A 13,314-nucleotide genomic window follows, 5' to 3' on the forward strand; every position below is an offset into this window, starting at 1 on the left:
CGAGGGGCAATGGGGATGGGCACAATGTGAGCTGGTATTTCTGGGCTTTTGTTTTCTGGCGGCTTTCCCTGGTGGTTTTCTATGGCTCTTCTGAGAGTCAGAGCAGCAGTGGCCGAGTCTTAGCCTCTGTCTCAGAACAGAGAGATCGCAGTCCGCTCTCCACTGAGCTCTCTTGGCCTCTTTAACTCTGTTTCTGTCGGTGCTGCCAAAAACCCTGCAGCATCCGGGGTTGTGCACCCCTCAGCCGGTGTCCCAGCCCTCACTTCCAGGGCCCGCACGTCTCTGTCTTTTGTGTGGTCTAACACCACCAGCCACGCGGTTCCCACACTCGCTCCCGAGCTCTCTGTTTTAGTGTGGTTTGCGCCCTCCAGAGTGCCGGTTTTCAGTCTGGTCGTGCTTGTTCCCAGGCTTCTGGTCTCAGTCTGCTCTCTCGCGGGTGCCAGTCCGGTCTCGAGTCCAGCCCGCTCCCCAGTGCAGGTGGCTACTGCTTCCCAGCGCCAGAGCACAGCGGCTCCCTCCCCCTTCCATTTTTCTTCTTGTACTGTGTGCGGATTCATGGCTCCCCTCTTCTTACCTCAATACTCAGCGCTGGAGATGTTCGTTTGTAGAGATCCAGATGTATCTTCCTCCATCTCAGGCTGATTCCGTGGGCTTTCAGGATGGTCTGGTACATATCCAGCTTGACTCAGGGGACCAGCTGAAAAAGGGGACGCATACTCCTCCACCATCTTTTCCCTCCCCAGGCTGTACTGTGCATTCTTAGGTTGGTATAATCTCAAGAGTAAAAAGAACTACAAAGAGGGGCGCCTGGGTGGCTCAGTCATTAAGCGTCTGCCTTCGGCTCAGGGCGTGATCCCAGGGTCCTGGGATCGAGCCCCACATTGGGCTCCATGCTCCACTGGGAGCCTGCTTCTTCCTCTCCCACTCGCCCTGCTTGTGTTCCCTCTCTCGCTGGCTGTCTCTCTCTCTCTGTAAAATAAATAAATAAAATCTTAAAAAAAAAAAAACTGCAAAGAAATTTTAACTTTTAAACTTCATCCATCCAGTAATTTTATTGTTAGTAGTAATATTAGCATAGGTATTTTGACATTACATCATGTATATTATAGGATAAGCAATTTATGTTAATATTAAGAACTAGAATATTTTATGTAAGAGGAAAAGAAATATATATGTAAAAATCAAAGAAAAGTAATTCCTATAATGGTCACTTTGAAATGGAGTGAAGTCATTACTTTTTTTTTCTATTTAAAAGGATTTATTTCCCAGCTCTGTCTCCGAAAAGTCTTAGAAGTAATACCAACCCCGCCATAAAAAGCACCTTGAGCACCCAGATACCATTCCCCAGTAAAGGGAACCAAGGCTTCTTGGAGAAATGACTGATTCTAAGTTTGGGGCAGGCAATATTCAAGTTATGCATGAGACATTTTTATTGTGCCAGAAAGCAACAAAGGCATTGAATATTTCTGTATTTATAAAACAAAAACTTATAACGGGTTGTCACTAGTCAAAGATAGAAAATTTTAAGCCTCAAAAAGAATAATGACTGTAATTAATTGAAAGAAATTGAGTGTATAAGAACCCACGCACCCATTATGATACTTAAGAGAATCATCAAATAGTAGAAGAACTAAAAACTAAACATACAATTCTTAATAGTTATCATTGGAGGGAGCCAGTGTGCCAGCCCCTTACTCTGAAAATCGGTTTAACTTAAGGAGGAAGAGTTGAGCACTCACCCTTCTTGACCTATTTTAGTTAGAGTTCAGGATAACTGAATAGCCCTAATTGACAACAGAAGAATTCCATCTAATAGATGGGACAGGAATAAAAATTAGGAAGTCACAGTTTTGCAACCCCTAATGAAGTAATTCGTTCAGGTTCAACCACCAGTGAATGCTAAAATTAGTGCTGTGGTTATCCAAGTACAGCCCCTGTTCCAGTATCTTAAGCATCACCTGGATGCTTATAAAAAATACATAAATTCTTGGGCCCTTTCCAGCACCTGCTGTGTCAGAGACTCTAGAGATATGTCCCAGCAATCTGTTTTAACAAGCCCTCTAAGGGTTCTGATATACACTAGAGCTTAAGAACCATGTTAGGAAAAAGAGATGAGAATATTTAATTGAAGGATCAAGCTCTCACCCCACAACTCAATGACCAACCTTAGTACTCCTAGAAGCAGGAGAACAGATGTTTTATTCCTCCAAGTAGATGTACCTGTGATGTATTCTTGCCACCCACCAAAAAAATTAAACTTGAATCTATTCTATTCTTTATACTTGAATTCCAAATTATTGGAAATACAGGAGATAAGAGAATAAGTTAACCGATATCATGAGTAAGTAAAAGACAAATCCAGAATGGAGGATGACTGACCTAGTTTCTTCAGCAAGTCAGTAGCATAGGAAAGGGGGAGGGAGGAAACTGTTCCAGAAGAAAAGGATTCCGAAGACAAAATAAGCAAATACAGAGTGTACATCTTGGGGCACCTGGGTGGCTCAGTCAGTTAAATATCCGACTCTTGGTTTCAGCTCAGGTCCTCATCTCAGGGTTGTGAGATCGAGCCCCGTGTCGGGCTCTGTGCTGGGTGTGGAGCCTGCCTAAGATTCTCTCTCTCCCTCTGCTTCTCCCCAGCTCCCTCTCTCTTAAAAAAAATAAAAAATAAAAAAAAAAATAAAAGTACATCTTGTTTGGATCCTGATTCCAGTAAGCCAACTGAGGAGACTTGAACACAGACTGTGAATTAGATGATGTTAAGAAATTGTTAATTTTGTTAGGTGTGGTGATGGTATTATGGTTATGTAAAAAAAAATGTTATATATATATATATATATATATATATATTTTAAGATACATAGGAAAGTATTTAGGGTGAAAAAAAATGATGCCAACATTCGCTTTAGGTTACTACAGGAAAAAGATATATATGAAGCAATATGGCAAAATGTTAATGACTCTTAAATCTGGGTAATTCATTATACTATTTACTCTCATGTATGTTTGAAATTTTCATAATAAAAAATAGAAAAATTTAAAAGATACCTACAAAAATTTTTACTAGGATATATTTATTCCTGTGCTAGCCATTATCATGGTGTATTGTAATTGCCTATTGTCTATACTAGTATTTCTCAAATTATCAGTATTGAAAGACCAATTTTTTAAATTGTCCAATTTGTCACAGACCATGATTTTTGTAAAATACAATAAAAATCAATTACCATAAAAACAAAATGGGAGGACAGGACATACAAAATATAACCTTAAAAAAATTTGTTATTAAAGTCAACAAAATTACATTTCACTTACCACTTTCACTTACAAGCAATTTTTTAAATATACCCATCAAAAATACACATACAGGCAATTAGTATGGAGAATTGCTCTTACACTCAAGTTTGTTCTGTAACCATAATTATTAAGTTTTCCATGTGAAACACGAATGTTCTTTTTGCATGTTCCCTTGAGGACCTTGTGTATTAACTTGAGTGTGGATTGGGAACAGTGCCCCTCGCAGAGGATGAGTTTCTCAGCAGATGGTGCAGTTTTCAGGGAGGCCCACACTGCAGAAATCATAGAATGAGGAAGGTTCACGTCAGGAGTGAACAACATACCAACCTCTCTAAACAGGCACTGTCTTAATCTCTGGAACGTGGATGTTGTCATTTTTCTCACAGTGTGTTATATATTGTTATGTGATTCTGGCTTTACATGGTGATTTTAGGTTCAGGCATACCATTCCCCCACCCCACCCCACCCCAGACAGTACCTTTCCTGCCAGGCTTCAAAGCTTTTCTGCCCCCTTGGCTAGGGTGGTATTAATTTGGACTGATTGCTTCAAAAAACAGTCCGTACTCTAGATTCTCTTGTGCTTCCTAGGACTCATTTTGTTAGCGACAGTTTGTTGTTGTTATTTTCCTCCATATACTTATATTTGTTCACATTGGATCTGTTAGGTTTCTCTGTGTTGCCAGAATCACAAAAATTTTTCCCATTAACTCACATTGACTCAGCATTTTCTTTTTTTTTTTTTTTTTTGTAAAGATTTTATTTATTTGTAGACAGAGAGCGAGCTCTCAAGCAGGGGGAGCGGCAGGCAGAGGGAGAAGCAGGCTTCCCGCTGAGCAAGGAGCCAGATTCAGGACTCAATCCCAGGGTCCCGGGATTGTGCATAACCTGAGCTGAAGGCAGACGCTTAACTGAGCCACCCAGGTGTCCCTGATTCAGCAGTTTCAACAGAAAGAAATTTTGTCTCTTTGGAGAAGTCATTTATTTGTCTATGAAAAAATTGTCTCTTCAGAACTACAGCTTAAGTGGCATTTGGTGTGGAATTTCTGCAAAGATAATGCTAACTAGCCAAAAGATAATCCTGTACGGAAAACACGTTGCATTTCCCTGAGTAAGTTATATTTGCCCACGGGACCAACCCTTTGTTATGGATTTCCCTGTTCATCCAGTATAGAATTGAGGCTCTGGTTTACTCTTATGAACAGGAAGCACATTGTTTACTTGATAGTTAACTTAGACATAGGCACTCTGATGACAGTTTGGACATTTTGACTGAAAATTCTATATATTCTTAAATGAATTTTTTTTTCCTGTAGAGTTCTGAGTGGCTATTATGTGTGCTTTGTCAAGGCAAAAAGATGATGTGGGGAGCTGATCATCTCAATTTGTGATCATAGCAGATGAAGAAACATACACAAGATGTCATACTTAATTTTTTTTTAGTATAGTTGACCTACAATGTTACATTAGTTAAAGGTGTACAATTTAGTGATTTGACAAGTCTATACATTATGCTGTGTTCTCCACAAGTGTACTACTATCTGTCCCATTACATCACTGTTACAGTGTCATTGACTGTATTCCTTATGCTCTGCTGTTTATTCCTGTGACTTGCTCATTTCAGCCTGTATCTCCCTCTCCCCTTCGCTCATTCTGCCCAACCCCACACCCTCATCCCCTCTGGCAACCATCAGTCTGTTCTCTGTATTTATAGGTCTGATTCTGCCTTTTTTTTTTTTTTTCTATAGCTGATGTCAGAGAAATTACTGCCTGTGCTCACTTCTAGGATTTTGTGGTCCTAAACACATTTAGGTCTGTCTGCTTACATTTAAAGTCTCTAACATGTATAGTACTAATATTCTACATTTTATAATGGTTGATGATACCATCCATGATCAGACCTTAATTAAGTATTTAATAAAAACTGCCTCTTATGTTTTGTACAAAGTACTAAAGCAGTGTGGGGAGTACAAAGAAAATGATATGGCCCCTATCTTTAGAAAGCTTAAGTGAAGGTACCTTATTTTCTACCACAGGGTGTTAGACTTAGGGGGGTGTGTGTGTGTGTGTGTGTGTGTGTGTGTGTATACCCAAACACGTATGCACTTTGAGATACTATGAGCTATATGCAGGTAACTACAGTGTGAGCCAATGTGTTGTCGGTGATAAGGAATTCAGAGTAGAGATTAGTTCTACTTGAAGTGATGAGGAACTGTTTAAGGGCAAGGTGGCATTTGAGCAGGGTTTGAAAGGATAGTTAGGATTTCAGCAGTCTAGTAAAGAAGCTTAATACAGTTTTTTTAAAAAGCAGTCAAAAGTTCCAGATCAGCCATTCACTTACCAGCTGTATGAATTCAGCCAGATTACATAACCCCTCTGATCTTCAGCTTCCTCATCTACAAAATGAAAATTAAAATAATAGTTATCATAGAGGGTTTTAGGAAGATTGAGGGATAGTGTTACAAACATGCTTATAAACTGTAAAGTGCTGTACAAACATTAATTTTGTAGTAAATAATGAGGATGTCATGAGCCAAAGCCATGGAATCTAAGTATCAGTAAACCACATAGCCCAGAACAGAAAATATTTGGAGATGACTGAATATTAACTCACCCATACAATTCCTAAGTTGGGAAAATAGTCCTAAATTTTAGAAAAGCCTTTCAAGATTTCTGCTGACCCTTCCCCCTTAAAAGATCATTTCAGAGGCCTTTTAGATGTTCAGGCAAAACTTTAATGAGCTATAATGTTTCATTTTATTGAGTTTATGAAAACATATGTAGAATTAATTTTCAGGTAAACTGCTTTAGTAGGGATTATAACATTGCACAAAGATAGCTAATGTATCTTGCAGAGTATATTTGCTTAGAGAGTATGGCTATCACGTTTGATTTATCACAAGTCTTGGGTAGATCAGAAGTACTCCACCAAACAAAACAGGGTGTGAATTATTTAGGCTGCTTCCAGGGACGACTGTATCTTATGTTACAAGTGGCTTCTATAATAACTGCAGGAAATAATTGTTTAAAAGAAAGATATCCTTTGTCTGATGGGATGTCAGAAAATGGATTCATGGGTTTGTTTGGGTTTTTTACATAAATTTTATTTTTTAAATGTGGTTAGGAAAAATACTCGTAAACAGAAGAACAGAGGGAATGCTTAGGCATATAAAACATTGTGAATTATACTGCGAATATTATGCCACTTGCTGTTGTCTGGTCTTGGGCTCTTTCCGTTTATCTGGACTCCAGTGAAATATGATTGGAACTACTTTTCTCAAGGCAGGGGGAAAACAGCATGTTACTTGAACACTCACTCCTATTCATTTAAAGAGCTTTTGAATAGATGAAGGGGATTAAGAGTACACTTATCTTGATGAGCACTAAGTAATATATGGAATTGTTGAATCACTGTATTGTACACCTGAAACTAATATAACACTGTATATAAACTACACTGGAATTACAATAGAATAAATAAAAAGATAGCTTTTTGAAGAGAAAAAATTCTGCCTACTAATAATGGGGATTCTTTGTTGGTTGGTTGGTTTTGGTGAATAATCCTAAATTCTCTCTCTCTCTCTCTCTCTTTTTTTTTTTTTTTTACAGACTACCTTGCTAATCACGGCCGATTAAATGAGTCTGAGGCCAGGCGCAAATTCTGGCAAATCCTGTCTGCTGTTGATTATTGTCATGGACGGAAGATCGTGCACCGTGATCTCAAGGCTGAAAATCTCCTGCTGGATAGCAACATGAACATCAAGCTAGCAGGTAGCTGGGACGCAGCTGGCTCTAATGTGACCAGACGCGAGCCACTGTACTTGGTGTGTGTGCAGGCAGAGATTCAGGAACATCTCTGTCAGTGACATCAGGCTTTCTTAAAGTGTGTTTTACTCATAGTTCTAAGAGTACTGACAAGTAAGACAAATAGGTTCATTATTGTACAGAGTGGCAGGACTGGGGTCTGATTTGTGGCCAGGTCCCTTGGTGTGCTCTGCTGGAGGACGTACGTTTGTCTGGCTGTGTGTCTGAGTTCGGGGACTGATAGCCACACCAGAGGAGCAGCACAGATCCCTAGTGCTCTACCCTACTCTCCTGGTTATGGATCATTGCTGCAGAGAGGTCACAGCCAGATAAAAGACAGTAATAGAAGTTGAATGCCTTGCTCTGGTATAATAAGGTTTTGAATTATAACATGCAGGTTAAGGGTAGAGATTATTTTGTTAGTTTTTCTCCTATAGTTTTTACAATTGTAAAAGGTTTTATATTTTGTAGTCCAAGTTTCTTTACCCATATGGTCAAAAATTCAATAAATACTAATGTGTCGGTACTGTGCTATGCTAGGTATATTGGAGATACAAATCCTCTGATTCTACAAGTCTAGCGGGGAGATGAAAATAATTAAAATACAATGTGTTGCCCAGAATTGTCTGTACAAACTGCAGTAGGAATCTAGATGAAGGAATAGCAGTCCACTTGAGAAGTTGTCAGGGAGGCTTCGCAGAGAAGGAACTATTTGAACTTAGGCTTGAGGGATGAGTTAGAAGCTTGCCAGGAAGATAAACGGAAGTAGGATATTGCACACAGGCGAACTGTGTAAATACCACAGGTATAAGGGAAGGAGATTGAGATTGGTGTGGTGGGGAACTGTAGCTCAATATTGGTGAAATGTAAAGTCTGTAGACAAAGGGAGTCGACACAGGAGGAACAGATAGGCAAACGGCAGAATATGAAGGGTCTTGAACACCATGAAAAAGATTTCAGAGTTTATTCTGTTGCTAATAAGGAGTGCAACCTATTGAAAATTGTAGGGTGGGATGGGAGTGAAGGTGGGACTGGGCTACTATGATTAGATTTGCATGTTGGAAGGAGGTTTCTGGCAGCAGAGTGCAGATGGGTAGGAGGTGTGGGTAAGACTGAAGACAGGAAGATTAATAAGGAATCTAAGGCAGTAGTCCAATTAAGAAAATGTGGGTCTGGGCTAGAGTAGCAGCAACAGAGGTTGTAGGTGTGGGAGGGAGATTTATTTCAGTTAGGATATTGAAGAAGATAAGGAGCTTGAAGCAAAAGCTTAGCAAAGTTGCAAGTGGTGGTGTTTTGTTCTACGATTGTTAAAGAGGAACAGAGGGACATCCAGATGAGAGGAACTGATGGAGAAATTATTTGCTGACTAGCTAGGTCGGATACTCATTGGACTCTTAAGCTTAGGGACAAAAAAACAGCCTTGGTTTGCTGCACTGTGGTATAAAATAGAAGGTAAAAGCCTCTGATTTGTGCATGTAACTGGTTTATTTCTGTGCCATTTCCATTAGTTTTTGCCTTGGGCTTTTGAGGGAGAGCAAATAATTAATTTTTACTTACTTTACTTTAACTTTTACTTTAACTTTAATAATTTTAAATGCCAATGTTACATATGGTTCAGGGAGGTAATGGATTTTCCATTCTGCAGGCTATGACCTTTTTTTCGAATGGGATTGCCTGAATAAGACAGTTTTTTAAGTTAATCTGTTTCATTCCCATTATATATATATATATATATATATAAGGATTTGTATTGATTTGTCTTTTCTGCTTTGAAAGTGCAATCCACAGTATTGGTGTTTCCATAGTTTCTTATGTGTGTTCACTTCTCCCATTTGTGGTTTCTTTTTCCCTCTTCTTCTTTTGGCCCTTCCACTGATCTCATTCACCTCACTCCTGTTTGCCATTCTTCAGGAGTGCACTTCACTGGGACCTTTTGTTTACTGCTTAAAAGCATCTCCTGCCCTCAAATTGTCCTCTTCAGCGAAGGCTCTTGTTTTTTGAAGTCCTTAACTCTGTAGAAAGAGGAAACCCCTGCTTCACCTTCATATTCCTTTATCACTAAAACAAAAAATTCACAAAACATATTTCCAAGGAGTTCTGGGAGTCTTTTTAGGCAGAGAAAGTTTAGCGGTGTGAGTCATATGCTATAGAAATTGCAGAGTGCTCTGTCACTAACATCTCAAAAGAAAATGTCAAAGTAGAACACCAAAGAAACTTGCAAACAAAATATACAGAATATTCCTCTAAGGTTATAACCAAGTTTTGCCTGGCTATGATATGTCTCCTATAATTTTGGCATATAATATAGGTAGGTAAGCTCAGTAATGTTATCGTTATGTGGTATTCACAACTAAGTCTCTTTGACCTCAGGAAGCACACATTCTGAGTTTCCAAGCATTATTTGTAAGTTTTTCCTCAAGGGTTACTCACTAACTGAATTTTGAGTTTTATCATTCAGTATTTATGCATTTAGTGTCATTGATTCCATACCTTACAAGTGGAGACGTGCACGCGTGCACACACACAGTATATCTTAGCACTCAAATATCCCCTTGTCTACATTTTTCTGTCATCCTCGCCACCATTTACCCCAAATTTTAATAAATGTTTATTAAGCATTTGTGCTCCTAGGCTAAGTCCTGAAGATTGAAGTATTTCAAGACAAAAACAACAACAATGCAAAAAAGTTCAGCTCTGCTCCCACTTGGAGGAGTTAACCCAGAACCAGTGCTTTAAATATAACACAAGAAGATAATTGTAAAGTTCATGAAGCTAGGAGAAAGACTAACTCTTCCTGGAAGAACCAGGGAAATGATTAGCTAAGACTTGGTTAAGAAGAAGGCATTTGTAGTGGGACAGGGGGAGAGAAAAGCAAAGGGGGTGTGAGGTAGGGATGGCGGCTCCAAGCAGGTAGATCAGCATATGCAAAGGCGGGCAGGCCAGAGAGCTCAGATTGTGTAGGGAAGCTGTGGACCAGAGCTAGTGGGACATGAGTGCCGGTGACAAATGATAAGGAAAGACCCTGGACAGGTTGGCAGAGCTACATCATGAAGAACTGCACATGCCGTCAGAAGTTTATATGTGTTTCCGTGTGCTTAAAAGAATTTCTCCAGGATGTTTATTTTTATCCATAGGTTTTATAACTTTTATAGTCCTCCTTTCCTTTAAAAACATCATCTTGTGATCTTTGAGGATTCTTCTTGAGAATTTTAAAGAATTCCAACACATGTAGGAAAGATGGGACTCCATGGAAAAATTGCAAGAACTCAGAATAAAACGCAGAATTATTCCCTCAAATTATACTTTGCTTTTTCTCCTTAGGAAGATCTCTTTCATTGCTAAATGGACTGAATAAATGAACTATTTTAGCCATCTTGTATGTTGAAATTGAAGAGAAAGTGCAAACCAAAACTAGGTGTGAATTACAATATTTGTCTCAGTTCGTAAGACTGAAAATGGGGTGGAAGTATCAAATGTGGTTTATTTTCATAAGTACAGAAACATGGCTTTGAAACCATTTTCTAATTTATGCTCCTCCAATGGATAAAGACTTCAGACACTGATGAGCCATGGATCCATCCATACCCGTGTGTGTTCATTCCCTCAATTATGAGACCTCCAGCCTTTGCAAAATACGAGGCAGAATGCAAAGAAATATTGGCTTTCATTAGTTGTAGTAGTTGTGGTAATGTTTCTTCCTAGCAGTTTTGGCCATGACTATTCAGGCATCAGATTGAGAATAAATAGATGAAGGACATTTAGTTTACTCTTTACCTTTCCTAATCTGAAATGTTTATAATAAATACTTAAAGATAAAAGTGTATGAACTACTTGGAGGAAGTTTTCAGAAAATATCACCATTCAGACAAGGCTTCTATATAAAGAATGTGGCGTGTGATATTAGACAGTATTGGTGGAAACTCTGGCTATGTCACTTAGTGGCTGTGTGACCTTGGGCTGATTATTTACGCTCACTGAGCCTATGTTTCCATACATATGAAACAGATTAATCTATTTCTCAGGAATATTGCAGGGATTCATGATAATGTTAGAGACGGGGGCTAGTAGGTAAGAGTATGGTCTCTAGAACCAGACTACCTAGCTTTGAGTCATGATTCTGCCACTTACTAGATGGGTGACCTTGGACACGTTACCTAACATCTCTGCCCTCAGTTTCCTTATTTGTGAAGAGGGAATGATAGAAGTTCATATCTCATAGCAGTTACTAGTTAATATTTGCAAAGTACTAAGAACAGTGCCTGATACATAGTTAATGCTATTTAAGTGTTTGTTAAATAAATTATTAATTAAAGTTTCTGGCACCATGTAAACACTCAGTAAAAGGTAGCTGCTCTTTGTATTCAATATGTAATTGATTCCGTGTGAAAACAAGTACTGAAAATTCTGATAGCCATATAATCCCCCTCATCATGTTTTTTTTTTTAATTACTAGGGCCTTAAAACCTTATTAATACAAATCTCAGAGGAACGAGTCAAGTTTATCATTTATATTCTAAATTGTCTCTACTTGATATGAATTAATTTTTTTTTCTAAGAGGGACCTTAAACATCATTAGTGATGTGTAATGGCCCGATAGATCTGACCTGTGCATCACTTGTCTCCGGCCCCAAGAGGGAGTCTTCCTTTCTGAATTGACCCATGACCTCCAAGTAACCCGTCATCTCTCATTGTTTCTAACAAACTTCCTGTTCACAAGAAGACTTTGAGACAGGGTTTCTGTATATATAATTCCAGTGTTGTGCCCTGGAATCAAAAAAGGCTGGGGCGCCTGAGTGGCGCAGTCCTTAAGCGTCTGCCTTCGACTCAGGGCGTGATCCCCGCGTTCTGGAGTCAAGCCCCACATCAGGCTTCTCTGCTAGGAGCCTGCTTCTTCCTCTCCCACTCCTCCTGCTCGTGTTCCCTCTCTCACTGGCTGTCTCTATCTCTGTCTAATAAATAAATAAAATCTTTTAAAAAAAAAAGGCTAAGGGAGGCTGAGATACATAGTAAAATATTTATTACAAGTGTCTTTGCTCTCCTCCTGCCGCTGGTATTATGTAAAAAGAGCTCTGCATTAGCAAGCGCAGTGAGACCTCCTCTTTATCCTCTAAGCCCGAGGAGCACCAGAGCACATTAAGCCTGGACTGTGGAAGACAGCTCAGAGGGTTTCTTTGGGTTTTGTGTTGTTTTTCCCCTCTTCTGCCTCCCTGCTCTCCACCCCACTTGGGGCTAAGGAAGACCATTTATTCACTCTGTAGCTCACTGAACTCCCTCATTGCACAAACCGATGATGCTTCGTCGTAGTCAGCAAGATCACATTTCATCTCTGCTGTGGTGACCGTGCTCGTTGCCCTCCTGTCAGGTAGAGAGGGAGTAACTGACGTTTGGGAGGAAGCTGTGCAGCTGGCCTTTCCTTGCTGGTGGGCAGCAAAGCACACAGCGACGTCAGTGCTGGCGGACCCCTGTGCCGTTGACGTAATGTGTCAGTGTCGTCTCTACCACTGCCCTGCCTTTCATTTGTCAGCTTTCATTTCCTCATAATTGTCTTCTCTGCTCCTGTTATAATAATTACAGAAGAGGTATATCTCTCCAGCGAGACTGGGTATCTGAATTCTGGTAATTTTAGAAACAAGGATAAAATTAACCCTAAAGCCATCTGCTGCTCTGTAGGAGAATTTTTTTTTTAATTATAAATTAAACATTATAACACACTGCTGGAGATTTAAAATTGCCTTGGTGGTGGTGTTGATTCCTAGAAGTCGCGTACTTAGCTCAAAGACTGGTTTTCATTGTTTTGTTTTTTCCCTTTTCAGAAAAAAATTAGTTTACCTAATGACTTCTTCTATTTAGTCTTTATGTCATTTAAATGAAAATCCTGAAAGTATTTAGTAATTACAATCATTTTGCAACAGTAACAATCACAGACTGTTTAACATCTTCTGTATGTTTTTCACAACCTTTGTTTTGTTCTCTGTTTCCTGGCTACTTGAAGAGTGGTCTGGGGACCAGCAGCATAAGCATCACTTTGGAGCTTGTTAGAAATGCAGAATATCCAGCTCAGCCCTAGACCTGCTGAATCAGAATCTGCATTTTAGCATTGCCCAGGTGGTTTGTATGACTGCTCATGTTTGATCTATTTCATTCCATTAAGCACAACAGAATTCTTTTGTGCTTAGTTCCCATCAGACAGTAATCATCAGGATCAGCTTATTTATTCT

The 13,314-nt window shown here is 39.4% G+C and overlaps 1 protein-coding gene across 2 annotated transcripts in view; it reads left to right on the top strand.

Moving 5' to 3' along the window:
* The window catches only part of SIK2 (salt inducible kinase 2), a 126,472-nt gene that overhangs the window by 83,376 nt on the left and 29,782 nt on the right, over nucleotides 1–13,314 (top strand). For both annotated transcript variants that reach the window (XM_034665732.1, XM_002921099.4), the window contains exon 4: nucleotides 6,901–7,062. In XM_034665732.1, the coding sequence (XP_034521623.1) occupies nucleotides 6,901–7,062 (162 nt within the window). The remainder of the gene's footprint in view (nucleotides 1–6,900; nucleotides 7,063–13,314) is intronic.

This window comes from Ailuropoda melanoleuca, chromosome 8 (assembly GCF_002007445.2).
Source record: "Ailuropoda melanoleuca isolate Jingjing chromosome 8, ASM200744v2, whole genome shotgun sequence".
Taxonomy (NCBI): Eukaryota; Metazoa; Chordata; class Mammalia; order Carnivora; family Ursidae; genus Ailuropoda; species Ailuropoda melanoleuca.